General features: G+C 57.1%; 1 protein-coding gene across 2 annotated transcripts in view; it reads left to right on the top strand.

The window, feature by feature from the left end:
- Nucleotides 1-18,203, top strand: part of TPO (thyroid peroxidase) — a 31,295-nt gene extending 13,092 nt beyond the window's left edge. Inside the window, exons 5-14 of one of the 2 annotated variants that reach the window (XM_065890777.1) lie at nt 1,590-1,719; nt 3,217-3,423; nt 4,538-5,053; nt 8,937-9,189; nt 9,734-9,904; nt 11,012-11,249; nt 11,763-11,971; nt 12,558-12,728; nt 17,234-17,365; nt 18,100-18,203. In XM_065890777.1, the coding sequence (XP_065746849.1) occupies nt 1,590-1,719; nt 3,217-3,423; nt 4,538-5,053; nt 8,937-9,189; nt 9,734-9,904; nt 11,012-11,249; nt 11,763-11,971; nt 12,558-12,728; nt 17,234-17,365; nt 18,100-18,203 (2,131 nt within the window). The remainder of the gene's footprint in view (nt 1-1,589; nt 1,720-3,216; nt 3,424-4,537; nt 5,054-8,936; nt 9,190-9,733; nt 9,905-11,011; nt 11,250-11,762; nt 11,972-12,557; nt 12,729-17,233; nt 17,366-18,099) is intronic. The other variant, XM_065890778.1, reaches the window with a different exon arrangement.
- The last annotated feature ends 482 nt before the right edge of the window (nt 18,204-18,685 follow it).

Here is an 18,685-nt window from a genome sequence, read left to right as displayed (position 1 = left end):
CTGATTAAATGCATTACTATCCACGTGGTTTTGCAAATTAAGCCACTTTGGTTGTGCTAGAGACCAACGGAGTATTAAAACTAGAATTAGCCCCATTTACTGTCCCTTCAGACGTGCCAAAGTAACCATCATCACCTACTGCTACTCATCATTCCTGAGTGGCCCCTGGACACAGCGGCAGGGCTGGGAGTGAGCCACAGAAGTGCCTTTTCTCCAGCGTCAGGAACCCTGGGGTGTCCCTGCCTGAACTGTGGGCTCTTGCCTCAAACAAGAGCTTAGAAGGTTCTCGGCAGCCCGTGGTTCCTTTACTTCTGGGCAGAGCATCCAAACCAGTCCCATTTGTACAAGAATGGTGGGCAGACATTGTGTCTCAAATGGTGTAAAATAATTTAGTGTCAAAACAAAGCAACTAATTCTTCAGTATTTACACTTACAAATACTTTAAAAGTTTTAAAAATCCTTTAGCTTGCCATGATTCCTGTAGACTTCACTCCCTAAATGTTGTGTCTACACATCAGATGCGAGAAAGAATATTAGAAAGCCTAGATCCCAATCTTTTCCAATTCAAATGCTTTTGCTACATGACCTCAAAGAACCCAGCAAGGTTGTCTCCTGTCCACCTGCAAACTCCAGCCTCGCTCCTTTCTTTCTGGAAGATTCTGCAACCACCAAACAAACACCCCCATGGCTATTATTGCCATAGGGATGTGTTGATAAAGGCCGAGGGACCTCAGATACCACAACAATTTTGTACCCAAATAATCCATTTTTGAAAAACAACAAATTTTTCTCTAACAGAAAACTCCCCTTCTTTTCTTTTGTCTTTGAACTAACATTTCCATTCTAATTTGTCTGATGGTTTTCTTCTAAATGTAGCATATTTTATGATTAAAGTATTTTATTTTCTCCTTTTACATAGTCCTTTACTTTTACGTATTCTCTCTAGGCTTTTTATTCTTGTATTTTCTAAATGTTACATAGTCACGTATTTATTTTATACATTTACATATGTGATCACATACGTATATATTTACTATTCATATGTGATTTGCACAAGGACTAGTTACCAATCATTTGTCTCTCATTTCCTCATTGCTGGAAACATCTCTGGGGCACACTGATTCTTATTGATACTGGTCCCTTTGACGTAAAGGCACCTGCATGACTCAAAAATCATGCTCAAAAATAGTCTGTAGGGCTTCCCTGGTGGCGCAGTGGTTGGAGCCCCAGGGAGGTGCCCATGGCGAGCTCCCGAGTGAGACGCAGCCTTCAGAGGAAAAGCAGGGAAACTGGGCAGCGAAGGTGGGAGACACAGGGACGGGCAGGATGCCCCAGGTTCAGGTGCTGAGGAGGGAGGGCACGTGCATGTGGGCTTTGGGAGTCAGCTCCCTCGAGACCACCTGCACCCTTACAGCCCGGGAACGTCTCAGCACCACGGGGGCGTGTGGTCCCCACTGGACAGAGGGCTTCACCCTCTACAATCACCCCAGGGGCGCCGGCTCCACTGTGTCCCTGGGGACAGTTCACTGCATCGGCCCTGCTGCTTTGTCCCTCCTCGACTCAAACACGGAGCCCCGCTGTCTCCACAGAGACCACCCTAGGTGGGGAGCCGCCAACACAGCCCTGGCCAGGTGGCTGCCCCCCGCCTACGAAGACGGCATCAGCGAACCCAGAGGCTGGAACCCACACTTCCTGTACAACGGGTTCCCCCTGCCCCCGGTGAGTGCCGCTGAAACGGGGCTGGAACTGGTTTCCCAGGACGGAGCAAACCTCCCCTCACCTTGGAGGGAGCCAGGCTTTGATGAGATCTCGCTCAGTCGGGCCGGCCCCTGCGCGGGCGCCTATATGATGGGCCTCCCGGCCCCTGTGGGGTGGAGAAGGTCTCCTCCCCATATGGCTCGGACACTTAGCTCTGACAGACCAGAGCCACTCAGCCAGTGAGTGGAAAAACACAGAGTTAAGCTTCCTCCAGCTTTCGACTCTTTACAAATAGGTACAAGACCAGACACGTTCAAAGACACTTAAAATTGATTAATTCACTCATTTAAGTGGCAAAGATGATAATTGCTACCCACTCCCAGAGGCAAATCATTTGCCAAACAAACTCATACCTAATCTACTGATCACTCGGGTCCAAAAATGGATCATTTGTCCCCAATTCGACTGCTCGCTTCAGTGAATAAACCAGTGGGTAGCCACCCACATTCCTTGGCTTATACCCCCTCCCGGAGCCAGCAAGGCTGCGTCTCTCTGTGCCTCTTCTCTGAAGTTACATCTCTCCTGAGTCAAGGAAGGTCTCAGAGTCTAAGGACCCATGTGGTTAGATCTGACCCCCTGGGAATCCAGGCTCACCCCCATCTCGAGGTCCTTAAAGTGACTACGTCTGCCAAGTCCCCTTTGCCATGCGATGTATTCACAGGCTCCAGGGATGGGGGAATGGACATCTGCAGGGGCCATTACCCTGCCTACCAGTCCCCCTCTGACCCCAGAAGTCATATCCATTCCACACGCAAACTGCATGTACCCCCATCCCGAGGCCCCCCAAAGTCTCAGCCCGCCACAGCATCAACTCAAAATCCCAAACCTGATCTAAATCGCACCATTTTCAGACCCCCAAATCTCATCCTTTGAATAATCTGAATCAGGGATGGGGAAGCTCTGGGTGTGACCCCTCCGGGGGCAAAACTCCCCTCTTTTGGGGCCTATGAAACCAGAAAGCAAGCCTGCCCCCAAAATGCAATGGTGGGACGGGCACGGGATAACAGCTGAGCTGTAGACGTCCTGGTTCAGAAGCAAAAAAGTGGAAAGGAGAAAGTCACCGATCCCAAACAATTCTGACTCAGGCCAGGCAAACGCCACTGGGCCTCAAGGCCTGGGAGCAACCCTCGGGCTCAGGGCTCTGCCCCTCTAGGCCCAGCATTAAATGGCACTAATCGCTAGAGGACTCAATTTAACCTCCACGACAGTCCCCAGAGGTCAGCGTTTTTATGTTTATCTACAAGTGAGGAAACTACCACTCGGCCCTAAATCACCACCCGTGCACGTCGGGGAGGAGAGCCGGGGCGGCCCCAGGGACCCCAGTCTGCCCCAGGAGCGCCAGCGTCCTGTGAATGAGCGCGGAGCCCTGAGCCCCCGGGCTAACCGCACCCCAGGGGTCTGCTTCCGCCGGCCCCGCAGGACGGCCGCCCACACGTGACCTCTGGTCTGTCCGCCCAGGTCCGGGAGGTGAGCAGGCAGGTCATCCACGTTTCCAACGAGGCTGTGACGGAGGACGGCCAGTACTCTGACCTCCTGACGGCGTGGGGACAGTACACTGACCACGACCTGGCCTTCACGCCACAGAGCGCCAGCCACGCTGCCTTCGGGGGCGGGGCCGACTGCCAGCGGACCTGTGAGAACCGAAGCCCGTGTTTTCCCGTACAGGTAGAATTTTTACACTTCCTCATTTTTACTATGAAACTAAGAGGTGCGGTCTTCAAAACTCAGACACAAGTCCCTTTTGGTCCCGTCCCCAGGGGGTAACAGCCATTATGAATTTCCTGTGTTTCCTGCCAGAAGTTATCTGCACATATATGTGTATAAGATTACGTGTGTGTGCTTATACCTTACAGTTTTTGTGTCCTACTATGCACACGTCCTGAACCCGGTATGGGTCACTTGGCAATAGTTCTTACACTTCTCTCCGTCTCGCTAAACGGACGGAGGCTGGGTTTCATGACCCTCCCTATCCCACCGCGTTTGCATTTTGACCTGTTTAACCCGATTTCCTTACTGACGAGCACCGGAGTCGCCTCCAGTTTTGCTGCTGTTCCGCTGTCACAAACAGCGAAGCAGAGAACGCGCTCTGACCTGAATCTCGGCCGCACGTGCGTGCCTAACAGACAAGCCACTGGGGATACAGCCGCTAGATTCAGAGCAGGCGCCGTGAACTTCCGACAGAGATTTTGCAGAACTGTTGCCTGTTAATATTGCTCTGGTTTTCCCTCCGACCTGCAATGTAAGAGACATACAGGCAGGGTTTTTAATTACTTCTCCTAAGGAAATATCTCCGAGGCTGGCAAGGGGCATTTTCCACCTAGGAGCAGAGACTGCTTGGGGCTGGGGTCCTCCCTCACGTTTATTCCAGAAACCTTGGCCGAGCAGCCAGGATTCCGCATGTGGCGCCCTGAGCTAGGAAGGCCGGACGGGCAGGAGGAGGGGCTTCCTGGTGGGCCAAGGAGAGCCAGCAGGCGGGGTACCCCTGGCGTCCGCAGAGGTGGCCCCCCAGGCGAGGCAGAACACACCAAAAGGAAGACCTGGGGGGCCGGGGGAAGTGGGCGCCACCACACGGCTGCATGAGTCAGAGCAAAGGGAATTCCGACCAGTCTAATCGCCCAGACCCTGGGAGGAGAAGGGCTGCCCGCTGAAGAGCGGACGGGACCCCTGGGGCGCTGGCAGAGGAAGGCCGGTGCTGGAGGGAGGTGGGCGGCCCGGGGCGCCTAGCGTCTATGAGGAGGGGGCCCAGGACCCCAGCTGACCCGCCGTGCCCTTCCCGCAGCTCCAGGCCAACGCCTCGCCGGCCGCGGGCACCGCCTGTCTGCCCTTTTACCGCTCGTCACCCACCTGCGGCTCCGGGACCCAAGGCGCCTTCTTCGGCAACGTGTCCTGGGTGAACCCGCGCCAGCAGATGAATGGGCTGACCTCGTTCCTGGACGCGTCCACCGTGTACGGCAGCTCCCCGGCCTCCGAGCAGCGGCTGCGGAACTGGACCAGCGCCGAGGGGCTGCTGCTCGTCAACGCGCGCTACCGGGACGCCGGCCGCGCCTTCCTGCCCTTCGCGCCGCCGCCCGCGCCCCCGGCCTGCGCGTCCCGGCCCGGCGCCCCCGGGGCCCGCGCGCCCTGCTTCCTGGCCGGGGACGGCCGCGCCAGTGAGGTCCCCGCCCTGGCGGCCCTGCACACGCTGTGGCTGCGCGAGCACAACCGCCTGGCCGCCGCGCTCAAGGCCCTCAATGCGCACTGGAGCGCGGACACCGCCTACCAAGAGGCGCGCAAGGTGGTGGGCGCCCTGCACCAGGTGCGCGCAGGGGCCTCGCGGGCGCCCCGCGAGGGTGGGTGCGGGGGTCTGGTGGGCCCCCCGCCTGGGCGCTCAGAACCTTGTGGGTGGACGCCCTGCGTCGAGATTAACCCCGCTCCTGTCTGAAGCCCTGCGTCCCTGGCGGTCCCGTGGGAGCTGCTTGTCTGCTCAGGGGCTGGCGGTGATTATCCCACCAGGAGGCTGACCGCAGTAGTAACAGGCACGGCTCCTCCGGCCTTCCCCGGATATCCAGACCGTTCTAAGCGCTCTGAGGGTTCTAACTCATGTAGTCCTCATGGCGACCCTTTCAGATGGGTGTCCACCAGTGATTTTGGTATTTTGATATTATGGAGAGAATGAAAAGAAACACAATCTGTATGAGATCTGCAAATGAGCAAGTTAAAGTAAGGATTTATTATGATATTTTTCATCTCGACTCAGAGGATACTGGGTGGAGTGTCAAGTTGGCCAATTATAACGGAGCGAAGTTGGAAAAATTCCTTACGTCCATCAAATAACCTTACTAAGTCCGCTGGTCTCACAGGGCTGTTATGAAGGTGGAGTGCTTTGTTTTAAACCAGTGGTTGCTAGTCATGTGTCTCTGATCCGGGTGCTACAGCAGGCCCTTGATAGCATCCCTGTATCCCCTCAGTGACCCTGTAAGTCCTGTTTTACAAAGGAGGAAGTTGGGTCTTGTCCGAGTTCTCACAGGGACCACATGATGGGATGGGCCATCCCCAGGCACTGCCTGTCCCTTGCCCACCTTTGGTCCACCGTGGCCCAGCCACACAGGAGTTAGAGCAGAGGCTACAGAGCCCTGCTGTGCCCGGCGCCACCCCATAGATGTTGGTGGGTTAGGGGACTCGGACGTGGTCCAGGAGAGGCTGGGCAGCAGTTGGGGGCTTGTGATTCCTCCACCGAGGAAGGACGTCAGTGTTTTAATACCAGGGTGCTTTGGGTGAGCCCTGGCCCGGATGACTGGGCTTGTGGAGTGTGTGCGCGTGTGCTTGCATGGCGCGGTGCGTAGACTATAACCCGGGCATCTGATACACAGTCTGCCTGCTGCCTGGATGAACACTGCAGTGTAGTGTAAACGAGCTGACGGCTGTGAACACACAGGATGGATAAAGTTAAGATAGAAGGACACAGGAATCTGCGAAGGGGGATTAGTGCAGCATGGCCAGGAGTCTTGCGACGGTTTTCGGTAACAATCAAGGACCTCATCCGTCAGCCCTCACTGGACCCCCTTGAACAGAGTGGCCTGGCCAGTCAGGAAGCGTTAGGATGAGGTCCCCGCTTCTGAGCCGTCCTTCCCCCTCAGCAGGCTCACTGGTGAAATAAGTCCCGGGATCATTCCTCTTTCCGGCTTGCTGTCACCACCCAGATATGCTTTGTTTTGGTTCCCTCTGTGCCGCTCCCCCGAATGTAAGCTCCAGGGAGACAGAGATTCCCTATTGTTTAATGGCTTCCGGGCACCTGGACCCAGCCTGGCTCTAAGAGGTGCTTCCCAATGTGAATGCATGAGTGAAGACCAGATCCCAGGAACAGTCCCGGGAGCCCTGCCCTGCTGCCTCCCCGAGAGCCGGGACGTTCCTTAAACTTTCTTTAAACACAAGAGCTCAGTCGGCACAGGGGCCTGAGCTGAGCGGCTGGATCTCAGATCCACGTGGACCCTCCCGGAGACGAGGCTCCACGACCACCGTGTGCCCCTGCAGTGGGGAAGGCGGGGGGGGTTATCTGGGTGCACGCGGCCCTAGACTCGTACATTAGAGGTGCTTGCATTCGAGAATTCTGAGAACACCTGCTGGCCTGGAAATAACGTCATGTGGCACCTGTGCTTCTCAAATAGTGAGATAATAAGTACGGCCGTGGCCCTGAGAAGCGGCAGGGAGGAGTGCTTCGCTGGGCCGTGACTGTCCCAGCGCACGCGGCAGGTGAGGAACCGCCGCGAGGGTTTCAGCATCGTCCTGGCAATTCCAAAGGAGGGTTAGGGCCCCGCCGATCAGAGTGAAACGGTGCTGCAGCCCTCACCCTGGGGAGAGATCCAGGCTTTTCGGCAAAATCGCCTCCAGTTACATTTCAGATCAGATCGCGAGAGACTGGTGATGGGGGCTGTGCTCCAAGGTCGAGCAGGGACGATGTGTGGGGTGGACTGCAGGGCGCCCTCTGCTCTCTGAAGCAGCTGCTTCGGGGGCAAGGGGAGCCTTGCCAGCCTGTGACGGCAGGCTCTGCGTCCTCCGGGATCACAAGTGGAGCCTGAGTTAGGGAGCGGGGGAGGGGCCGCCACTAAAGTTTCCACTTGAGTGTGAAGCTGTCTCGCGTCCCTGGCGGAGAAGAGAGAGGATCTCCCGTCTGCTGGGGGCAGAAGGAATCAGAGCCGAGCGCTGGTGGGAGTGGAAGTCGCTGCTGTGTCCCCTCGCGGGGTGGGGAGAAGGCACGGCTGCAGCCCCGACTGGTGGTGGGAAAAGCTGCAGCGTCTGAGGCGGTGGCTGCTTCTGTGTGATCACGTCCTAACTCTTCCCGAATGCCAGTCGGGCACGTGGGTGTTTTGCTCGGATCCTTGAACCAGCTCAGGGATGGCACCTCAGTCTAGAGACCCCAGCCAGGCCCCTGCTCCAGTCAGCCCAGGTCTCGGAGGGGATGGCACGCAGCGGTGCGAGGGGCTCCGTGGGCCCTTCATCTAGAGGCCGCGGCCTCCGCTGGCCTGGGAAGTACCGGCTTGTGCACTTAGAAGACACACTCCGTCGTTTGGAAGGGATGGCCCACAAGGACGCAGATGCTCTGTTGTCACCTTCATGTTGTTTCTGAGAATGGTACGTGTTCCCTTCCTACACTCATAAGCTGAAATGCAAGACCTTTCCCTCTAGGATAGAATCTTTCCTACTGGTTTATATTCCTCATTTAGATGTGGCTTATGGACCCAAATATTCTCTTAAATACCAGACAATTCAGAAGGGAAAAAAGGAATAACACAGGGATCTCGGCCCCTGCTTGCATTTTAATTCGTGGAAGCCATTCCGACCGTATATCATCTTTAGGTTGTGTATCATTTCCTTTAAACCTGGGGACAGGTAGTTACCCATGCATGGATGTATACACTATATACGATATATGCATCTTCTCCGTATAATGTCTATATATGATACCACATGTCTGATACGTATAAAGCCATACAGTATATAATATATACATGTACTCTATAGAGTGTCTATATAAAATACCATGTATCTAATACATATAAACCCATGTATATTTTTTATTCTCACAAAAACTCAAAGGAAGAGGTTTTTCCAGCAGAGGAAACAGGTTCAGAGAGGTCAACCTCCCAGAGTCACGTAGCTGAGAAGGGGGGGATATGGGGTTGCAACTCACCTTGGTCTAAATCTTCAGCCTCTGATGCCCAAACCCAGCGAAGGGACTAGATTTCTGATTTTTGCTTTAGGTCCTGGTGTTAACGGAGGGCTCGTGGGTGAAGTGGGAGTGAAGGGGGGCTGATTGTTGGACAGAAACCTTTTCATGTTTCTGAAAGAGTGCAGGGGGGCAGCAGCCTCCTTGGTTCGTCGTCACGCACTGAGGGTCCCCCTCATTTTACGTGGCCTGGCCTGGCCTGGAGGGTGTCTGGGGGCATCTCTGACATGCCCTGTACAACCCCGTAAAAGCCGAGAGCTCAGGACTTTTTTGGAATAGGGGGAGTTCCTGTACCTGCTCCCCTGCTTCCCTGTGCCCCCAGATGACAAGACCCCCGGTGACAGCTCTGGAGATGCAGCAGCCCCCAGGCTTGTGCGGGAAGAAGCCCCCCAACCCGGCATCGCTCTGACTGACAGCCTGCATCCAGCCAGGGGCTCCACTGCCCCGGCTCCCACCCACTCTCCTTTCTCCGCAGATCATCACCCTGCGGGATTACGTCCCCAAAATCCTGGGCCCCGAGGCCTTCGGGCAGCACGTGGGCCCCTACAGGGGATACGACCCGGCCGTGGACCCTACGGTGTCCAATGTGTTCTCCACGGCCGCCTTCCGCTTCGGACACGCCACAGTCCACCCGCTGGTGCGGCGGCTGGACGCCCGCTTCCAGGAGCGCCTGGGGCTCCTGCCTCTGCGGGATGCCTTTTTCCGGCCCTGGCGGCTCCTTGAGGAAGGTGCGCATCCCTGGGCCACGCTTGGGAGGGGGAGCCAGGTGTGCGGTCACCTGCCCGCTGGCCGGAGGTGCTCGGGTCAGCAGCGGGCATGGAGAATATAAATGCATCCACAGAGGTTTGAAAAGTGATCCTGTTCATCAGACGCTTTCCCTGGGGTTTCTGAGTCTCCAGAATGCCCAGGGGCGGCCCCGGGCTCCCTCAGCCAGGCTGGGGTTTGTTCACTGGTCTAGGCTTTAGACTCAGCAAACACCTCCTCCAACTGTGACGTTTCTGCTGCTGAAAAACAAGCACAAAACCTCCACACCTGAGGCTCCTCGTTTCCTTCAGACACACGTCAGGGTCCGGCCCGTTGGGGCCCTGACGGGGCGAATCCACCACGAGGCAGCACCCTAAGGGCCCAGGAAACTTGGGAACCCCTGGAGGTGAATTCCTGAGATTATGGGAGGCTTTTGTGCAGAACCAGCGTCGTTTACGATCTGAGACCGTGTTCTGTTTCCCCAAGACTCACCTGAGAAAGCACATCCCTCCTCTGTGCTGTTTCCAGGTGGTGTGGACCCCATCGTGAGGGGCCTGCTGGCGACACCAGCCAAGCTGCAGGTGCAAGACCAGCTGATGAACGAGGAGCTGACAGAGAGGCTCTTTGTGCTGTTGGACTCGGGGACCCTGGACCTGGCATCCATCAACCTGCAGAGGGGCCGGGACCACGGCCTGCCAGGTGGGCCCTCCCGGTTCATTTCCTGCGGGAGCTGCCAGATGAGCTGCTGTTCTAATGTATCTCGGACCTACTGCCAACGTCTGAGAAACGGCTTTGAAAGCCTCTGTACCCCTCGCATTCTAACTGGAAACAGGGGATCCTTTCCTCTAGTTCTGTTTAGTCTGAGCGCAAGCCCTCCCCCGCCAGTTTTCTGTGTCCCGCCGCCTCAGCGCCCTGTGGGGAGCTGGCCCGGTCGTAATGCGTTTCCTTGTGTCCACGTGTTGATGCGGCACTTCTGTCGGGGGTCTGCTGCGTCTGAGGCCCCGGGCATAAAACGAGACCCAGTCTTGCCAAAAGGACCGCGGACGGCAGAGCACATAACCAGAGAGGAAATGACGGGGAGCCTTGGCGAGCTTCTGGTCAGACCCAGATGGCGTGTTAGGCTTGGGTTCACGCGCCATGAGGAGGGTTGGAGGTCTGGAGGAAGCGGGCCCCGAGAGCAGTGGGACGCGGAGGGAGAGGATGGGGGACCAGCGGCCCAGCAAGCCGGAAACCAGGAGGGAGCTGCAGCCCAGAGTCACACAGACGTGGTCCTTTCCGTGGCTCTCCCTGTGTGTGCGTGTGTGTGTGTGGTCTGTATGTGCGTGTCTGTATGTCTGTGTGTCTGTGCGTGTCTGTGTGTATGTCTGTGTGTGTGCATGCGTGTCTGTGTGTCTGTGCGTCTGTACGTCTGTGTGTCTGTGCGTGTGTGTGCCTGTGTGGAAGGAGGGGTGCTGGTGCCTGTGCTCCGGCCGCTGCCGTGGGAACGTGGACATGGCCGGTGAGCGCTGGCCTCACTGCTCAGCAGAGGTGAGAAGTGGGTAAAAGTGTGACCCACTCGGGTGTGTAGGGTTCAGCCTGGTCCCCAAGCACGATGCCTGGCCGGTTTGTGAGCAAACTCTCAATAAGGCCCTGCCGCCCGTGCTGGAATATTCCGACAGGGAGGTCTGCAGGCCGTGGGGCGGCAAGGTGGATTTGAGGCGGGGACCCTGTGGCCACAGCCCCAGGTCTCGATGGCCCACAGCTGGCGGGGTGGGTGGGGAACGTCCGGATCCCGAGTAGGGCGGCCTCGGCCCTCTCCCTGCACAGGTTACAATGAGTGGCGGGAATTCTGCGGCTTGTCCAGGCTGGAGACCCGGGCCGACCTGAGAGCCGCCACCAGCCACGGGAGCGTGGCCGACAAGATCCTGGACCTGTACGGGCACCCGGCTAATGTGGACGTGTGGCTCGGGGGCTTAGCCGAGAGGGTCCTCCCCGGGGCGCGGACCGGCCCACTGTTTGCCTGCATCATCGGAAAGCAAATGAGGAACCTGAGGGACGGGGACCGGTAGGTGCCCGGGACAGGTGGGGACGCAGGGGCTGTTCGGTGCTGACGGCGTTCCCGCGCCGGAAGCGGGGCTTTATGTGGTGAGAGGAGCGCTCTGTGTCCTTCGGGTCAGCAGCTGTGGGCTTTGTCAGCGATGCAGCCTCTTGGGAGGAACGTGAGACAGTTTCCCAGAAGCTGAATTCCCCGGCGACGGGGCCAGAGGAGAGCCTGCGGGGAGGGGGCCTCAGGGCACGTCCTGCAGGGCAGGCGCAGAGCCCTCCTGAAGGCTGCGTTCTGTCCTCGTCACTCTTGTCGTAGAGGCAGCTCTGCACCCAGGGAAAATCAGTGTAGCCGAGCAGGTTAACTGGGTCCCTAAATGGAAAGAACGGTCCTCCCGGCGCCGTCCGGGCCTCTCTCCTCCCCTGGGCGTGCCCGGCCTCCGGTGCCGCATGGCGTGGGCACAGAGGGTGGGCAGGCGTGGTCGGCGTGGCAGGAACCGGGCTCTCACGTGTCCTCACGTCTGTCCTCCTGGAGGTTCTGGTGGGAGAACCAGGCGGTGTTCACGGAAGCCCAGAGGCAGGAGCTGGGCCGGCACTCTCTGTCCCGCGTCATCTGCGACAACACCGGCCTCTCCCGCGTGCCACGCGATGCCTTCCGGGTCGGGACGTGGCCCCAGGAGTTCGAGTCGTGCGACAGCATCCCGGGGATGAACCTGGGCGCGTGGAGGGAGGCCCCTCCTCCAGGTAGCCGCGAACCGGGAGCATCTCTCCTACAGGGTCAAGGACAGGGTCTCCTGGGGGTCACAGCTTCTGAGAAGCTGCTTCAAATCCTCTCGGGGGTAGGAAAGAGCCTCCCGCCCTGCTGGGTCCCGGGCGCGACCTCCTCGGCGGGGAAGGCGCAGGTCTGAGGCGAAGCCCCCCTCGGCCCCTCCTGGGGACCACACTGGCCTGCACCTGCCAGCAGAGCAACTGTGTCTCGGGTCCCAGCCTCGGGAGGGTCGGCCGACGGTGAGCTCCCCTGGGGTCAGAAGAGGAGAGGGGCTGAGATCCAGCCTGCCTTGTGCAGCGAGGACCGTGGTCGCCCTCAATTAAAGCGGTTTCGTCGTGGTGGGTGGGGAAGCCTGGTCACGGCCGATACATGGGGAAGGGTTAGAGGCGTGACTTTGCCGCAGGGGGTCAGTGCTGAGAGGGGCCCCGTGCTGTGTCCCACCTGGAGGGAAGGAGATTGCTGACGTGAGCCCCTTGGGAGGCCAATCGGGGGATGCAGCCCCAGAGGAGGGCGAAGAAAGGGGTCCGGCGTTGACTGTATGTACCTGTCAACCTGGCCCAGAGGATGCCTGTGGCTTCCCGGACAAAGTGGAAGACGGAGACTTCCTGCTGTGTGAGGAGTCTGGAAGGCGTGTGCTGGTGTTTTCCTGTCGCCATGGATTCCAGCTCCACGGGCCGGAGCAAGTTGCCTGCACCCGCCGAGGATGGGATTCCCAGCCTCCGGTCTGTAAAGGTCAGTCGTTAACAGGTGTCTCTTCGTGACTTGACCCTGGAGTCTGCATTTTTCAAATACAAATTAAAAATAAATGTCCTTGAAAAATAAATAACCTTAAAAATTGTGAATCACTATACTGTACACCTGTAACTTATATAATACCGTATAGCAACTGTCCTTCAATTTAAAGAAACACTGAAAGGAACCCCCAAATGAAAACATACATAAATGTCATTCAACCAAAGGTGTCTCCGAGTATAATTATCTTCCAGGAACTCTCTGGGTGGAAATAAAGTATCCCCTCCCCCGTGGCCCATGTTCCTAAGTCGATGTCTTCGTAGAAAATGAAGCACCAAGACGATCACCTCAGGACATGCCGCGGGGTGACCAGGGAAGGACAGGAGGAGGAGGAGGCTAGAGCTTCAGGGAGGCCTGTAGGAAGGAGCTCACAGAGCCAATGCTCCAATGAAACACGAGTGTTTCCACAGGAGGCATCAGTAGAGCAGGCCCCCCACCTGTGGTGGCCCGTTTCCGGGGAGACCTCAGCAGGCCCTGCCTGCTCTGGGCCCCAGTCTGCCTACACCTGGGAGGACCCGGAACAGGGACCAGGCAAGCAGAAGCAGGAAGCCTCCCTCGTCCCCTGGGAGAAGCTCCCTCACGTTTCCCTCTAAGCTCCACGAGGAAGACCCTAGAGGAGCAGGAGACGGACTCATGCAAGAATCGGGCTGGTTTACAAGAAATGAAAACAAGGCCCAACTTGTTCAGTTCTACAGTTTCGATTTGGGAAGATGAAACAATTCCAGAGATGGAGGGCGGTCATGGTTGACGACCACGTGATCGTACTTAATGCGACCAAAAGGCACACTGACAAATAATTAAGATGGTAAATTTCATGTTATGTAGGTTTTACCATAGTAACAAAGTTTTCACTTCAATTCTGGGGACTCCAAAATGGGTCCTGGAAAGTTACAGAGGCCACACCCGCCTCTAGACTCGGAAGAGTACAGGAAAAGCCCAGGAGAGGCCGGACCCCTCAGGACCCTCAGGACTCAGCCCGGGGCACCAGGCTCAGGAAGGTCCCGGCCGCTCCCTCCAGGTGTGAGGGAAGGACAAGGAGGCAAAGAAGGAGGGGCTCCAGGGCGACGTCCAGGCCACCACCTGGAGGAGGGCGGACGGCACAGGGAGCTCATCGGGAGAGTGAGGGTTTGAGGGAATCTACGGCCAAAACCAGCACGCTGGGCCGGAGAGCCCTGGTTAAACGGTAAGGCAGCCTTCACACACCCAGGTCTGCACCAGGAGGACGTGGGCTGCAGCCGAGCGGGCACCCCACACATCTCCTTGGGGTTTGGGCGTGAACGACGGTGGACTTGAAGCAGAGGGTGCCGGGCAAGGCCGCGCAGAGAGTCACATTCCAGGAGCCTCCCGTGACAGGAGCCCGACCGTCCTGGACCGCGGTGGCGTCCGGACGCGCCTCTTCTGTCCATCAACCTCCTCCCGATACTTATGTTCTGTAGACGGTCCCGCAGGAGCAAAAGTAGGACAGATCTGGAAGTTTTTAGTGCTGTTTCCACTTAGCGCTGGTGCAGAATTGAAACATCCCTGTTGCCCAGGGCTGTGGTCCTGGTGTCGGCGGGGCAAGGACACGAGCCCGGATCGGGGGAGGGGGTGAGAGCCCTGCGTGCTCCAGGCGTAAACGTCACGTGTGTGCCTTCCGTCTTTACTGAATAAACCCCTGGACCTTTTATGCTGCATCATGCTGGCTACTTGTTTTAGCTATTTATGACCCCGAAGCTCTATTCATAGGGGTCCACAAAGTACAAATAAAAAAGGAGAAAAGCTTAGAACCGGAGAGTAAAGGAAGGTCAGCGCCTCGGGCTCACCCGCTGCCCCTGGATACACCCTGACGCCCAGCTCAGACTGTCTCCCCCAGGGAGGCCTCCTGTGCCCTAGCAATGCTCCAAACGATGCCAGCATTGCTCTTCTACTCCCAGCGTCCTCCCACCTCCCAGTCAGCTCCCCCACCTCCTGTCTTTTTCTAACGTAATTTTTCGTACTAACAGCTAACCGCGCCCTGAAAGCATGTGCAAGGCACGTGTCAGTACATCACTAAGTAAAAACGCGAGTTACAGAGCTGTGTGGATAGTGAGAACCCACTTTCCAACAAGCAGTGGGTCCTATTTATTTCGACATTGATAAACATCCCATGGAGACAGGAGCTCCTTAAGCTCGGTCACGTGGGCACAGCGAGATAGGACCAGGGAGGAGGGTACTGGCTCTGTTTATAGAACCCTGTGTCTTTGTCTGGACACATCGATAATTAAGGCAGAATATCTTTAACGTAAGTATATGACAGGAAGCAGGATGAGGGCCACCCCCGGTACAAATGCACTCGCTCCTTTACACAGATATTTTTCGCCTGATCTGTGCCTCTACTAGAAGTTTCTAAGCCAAGAATTGCGAGAAAAAAATGACTCTGGAATGTAGCAGGGAGGGAATTTTACTTCCACTGTGAATTGATGTGACAGAAGGGCTGCAGCCCGTCCTCAGCGGAATCGCTTACCTGCACGTCCATGGCTGCAGAAAGGGCAGTGACAGCTTTTAACTGAACATCTAATCCACAAAATCTGACACTCGTTCTCTCTTCTCTGCTCAAATCCTGCTTAGCCCCCAAAATCATCAGATTAAAAAGAATAATGAGCAAATGAGTGTGATGAGTCTCTTTCGAGGGCTTTAAAGTCGTGAATCCAGGACGGATAAAGAGCAACGTGTCCGTGGCTTTTCGCTCCAGTTATTGCCGAGAGGTTCTGTAATAAACGAGCACAAGTAAATGTTTCTGCACCTACAGGGAGAGTGAGGTGTGCCGTCGGCACAGACGTGCTTAGGGAAATGGAACATCGTGCAGATGTTTGTAGCTGGGCCTGGGGGTGTGGTCTTCAGCTCTCCTTGGGAGGTAACCTGTCCCGGTAGGAGCAGCCACGGCCATGGTGCCGACTGACGTGGGGATCTGGGGACACACAGGCTTGAGACGGGCCTCACCACCCGTGTGGGGCTGCCACACATTCTGGGTGGACTCCCCGGACCAGGAGACCAGACCCTACAGTCCCCACTCTGGCTTCTGATGGGAAGAACCTGACCATGGAGTGAAAGGGGTTGAATTCTGTCCCCACAAAAGGTATGTTGAAGTCCTAAACCTCAGGACCTCAGATGTGGCCTTATTAGGAGTAGGTCCTTTGCAGGTACAATCAAATTCAAATGAGGCCATCAGGGTGGGCCCTGGTGCAGTAGGACTGGTGTCCCTCTAGGAGGAGGACAGGCACAGAGGGAAGACGGCCACGTGAGGACGGAGGATGGGAGAGATGCAGCCAGGCCGAGGAAGCCGAGACGCCAGCAGCCCCGGGAGTCGGGAGAGACCGGGAACGATGCTTCCCTCCAAGTGAGCTCAGGGCCGCGTCTGGACTTCAGGCCTGCAGAACTGGGAGAGAAGGAACCTGCTTTGTTTTAAGCACCCTATCTGCAGTCCAGTGTCCAGGATGGAGTGAGGGGCTCGGCCAGCAGCAGAGGCTGAGCCCACGTTCACTTCATTCCCTCAGAACAGGGACCACCTACGAGGACACGCGCGTGTGGCGCTTGCTAATGTGATGTGGCTGGACAGCATGCATTCAGGACACATTTCTTCTTTTCGCACTCTGCTGCTTCCTTCCTGAAATTGGCCAGAAAAGATAGCACGTCATTTGGAAACAGGAACCTGGGGTCTGGTCGTGGTTATGGGTTCCGACAGAAGGAGACCGCAGGGGCCGCACACGCTCCTTGTCTGGGAGGACTCACCACACCCATCTGCTCTGCGGGCCTGGGTGTCAGGTCCCGGCTCCTGGCGGCACGGCCGGTGTTCTCCCAGCGGTGGGTGGAGGCCCAGGCCCAGAGCCGGCTGTGTGGCTGGAAGCTGTCTGCTTGGGGTGGGCGGACTCGCTCCCACCGGCCCTCACCCGCCTCCTTCCCACCCACTCTCGAGTCCCGCCCGGGGTGGAGTCCTCCTCAGTGTGGAAAGCACCAGCGGCCTCCAGGGGGAACACGTGCCCGCGTCTGAGCGAGGCCGCCGGCCTGTGTGGCCTGAACCTCCGGGGACCTACCTGCCTCACGCTCGGGCCCTCGCAGCACCTAGCAGAATTTGAACGAACAGGACTGACTCTGGATCGGCACCGGCACCAGAGGGATTGCGGGCCTGAGGCGGCCACTGGGGGCGGGCCAGGAGAAGCAGTCAGGCCAGCGGGGCAGAGGGTGGCCACGGGCCGGGCTGTCTCCTGAGTGGCCGAAGGGCCGCTGTGAGCAGAAGTGGGGAGGGAGGGAAATGCCCGCGGGACATCAGGGGACGTTCTCTTTTCAAAGGTGCGGGGATCCAGGGGAGACGCAGCCCCGACATGGGGTGACGTCCCTCTGCCTCCTGGACACGGGACAGAGCTGGGAGGGGCCGGCCTCGTGGGGAAGGGAATCAGGAGGCTGTCCCTGACCTCTCGTCGTGTGTGCAGACATCAACGAGTGTGAAGACGTGACGGAAGCCCCGTGCCACGCGTCCGCCCGGTGCAAGAACACCAAGGGCGGTTTCCAGTGCGAGTGCACCGACCCCTACGTGCTCGGCGAGGACGGCAGGACCTGCGTGGGTGAGACCACGGCCCTCGGGCATCCAGGCTGGAAGGGGGTGTCAACATACAGGCAGGGATGACCTAAGGGTCACCCTCCGGCCATGTGTGTCCGCGCTGCCACGGCCTCTGATGCTGGGTGAGAGCAGGGAGCCAGCCGGTTCGTACCTGAGGCTAGATCGTGTCTGAGACACAGGACCACTGTGAAACCCTGGGCGGGGCGGGCTCGCTCCAGACCCTCAGCTAGTTTCACACACCCACCCCCCGTGAATTATCTCCGGGAGGGAAGCACGAAGCTTGATCCCCATGTGCAGAACAGAGAGGGTAAGTGCCTTGCTCAGGGTCACACAGCCACTCAGCTGCAAATCTAGGAATCATAACTTGGCTTCCAGCTCCTGTAAGAAAAATTTTAAGAAAAGAATACTAAGAAATCTATTTCATAAGCGGTCATAAGAAATATCATGCACCGGGACCTGTTACAATGGCAAGACATTTTATTAAAGCTCCTGCAGTAGGAAAAGGAGAGCTCAGTACAGAGCAGAGCTCAACTCCAAGTACAGCAAAGACAGCAGGGGATGGACAGCCCACGGGGCAGAGCAAGGAGGTCTGTGGAAGGAAAATTACCCAGAGGAACTTGGTTTCCAGGGTCAGGGATGCTCGGTGGTGGCTGGGGGTTGGGCTGGGGTTTGGGAAGGGCGCACTGGCCACTGCCCTCAGCCGGGCAGGCTCACCGGCTGGCTCTGTCCTTGCTCCAGACTCCGGGAGGCTCCCGCGGGCGTCCATGGTCTCCATCGTGCTGGGCGCTGTGCTCGTCTGTGGCCTGGCAGGCCTCACCTGGATGGTGGTTTGCAGGTGGTAAGTCCCTGCTTTTCAGCAACTTCCGCTCCTATGGGCCCGGCTGGAGATGCTGCTTCTTTATTTTTCTGAAACCAGTAGAGAGCACCGGCGTCCAAACCCACCTGTCTCCAGAGCTACTTCGTTCAGTGTTAGCCTTTCTGGCTCTTTCATTCTGCTCCAGATATGAAAGTGGGGTGACCGTTCGTACACATTAGAGGGTGTTGAACACCTGTGGGTGGAGATTCGGGGATATTGGATTCTTGGTCACATTAAATGATTGTATTGAAAGTCTCTTTCGTTAGGAGTAAAGGTTCTTACAAAGGTTTCTCAGAGAAAAAAGGTCATCCCTGGATAAAAACCTATTCTTCATTTCTCTCCCCTCCCTCAAGAGCAAACTCTGGGGAAATTGGGAAATTGAAAGGTGAACTTTTATGTTAAAAATGGCACAGCCATTGAGGCCTTTGGCGTTCGGATCTGCACGTTTCTGGGGGTGAGAGCCGAGCC

The sequence above is a fragment of the Phocoena phocoena genome, chromosome 14 (assembly GCF_963924675.1).
Source record: "Phocoena phocoena chromosome 14, mPhoPho1.1, whole genome shotgun sequence".
NCBI classification, from domain to species: Eukaryota; Metazoa; Chordata; class Mammalia; order Artiodactyla; family Phocoenidae; genus Phocoena; species Phocoena phocoena.
The sequence above is the reverse complement of the archived record's forward strand: the minus strand, read 5'-3'. Positions and strand labels throughout refer to the sequence as shown.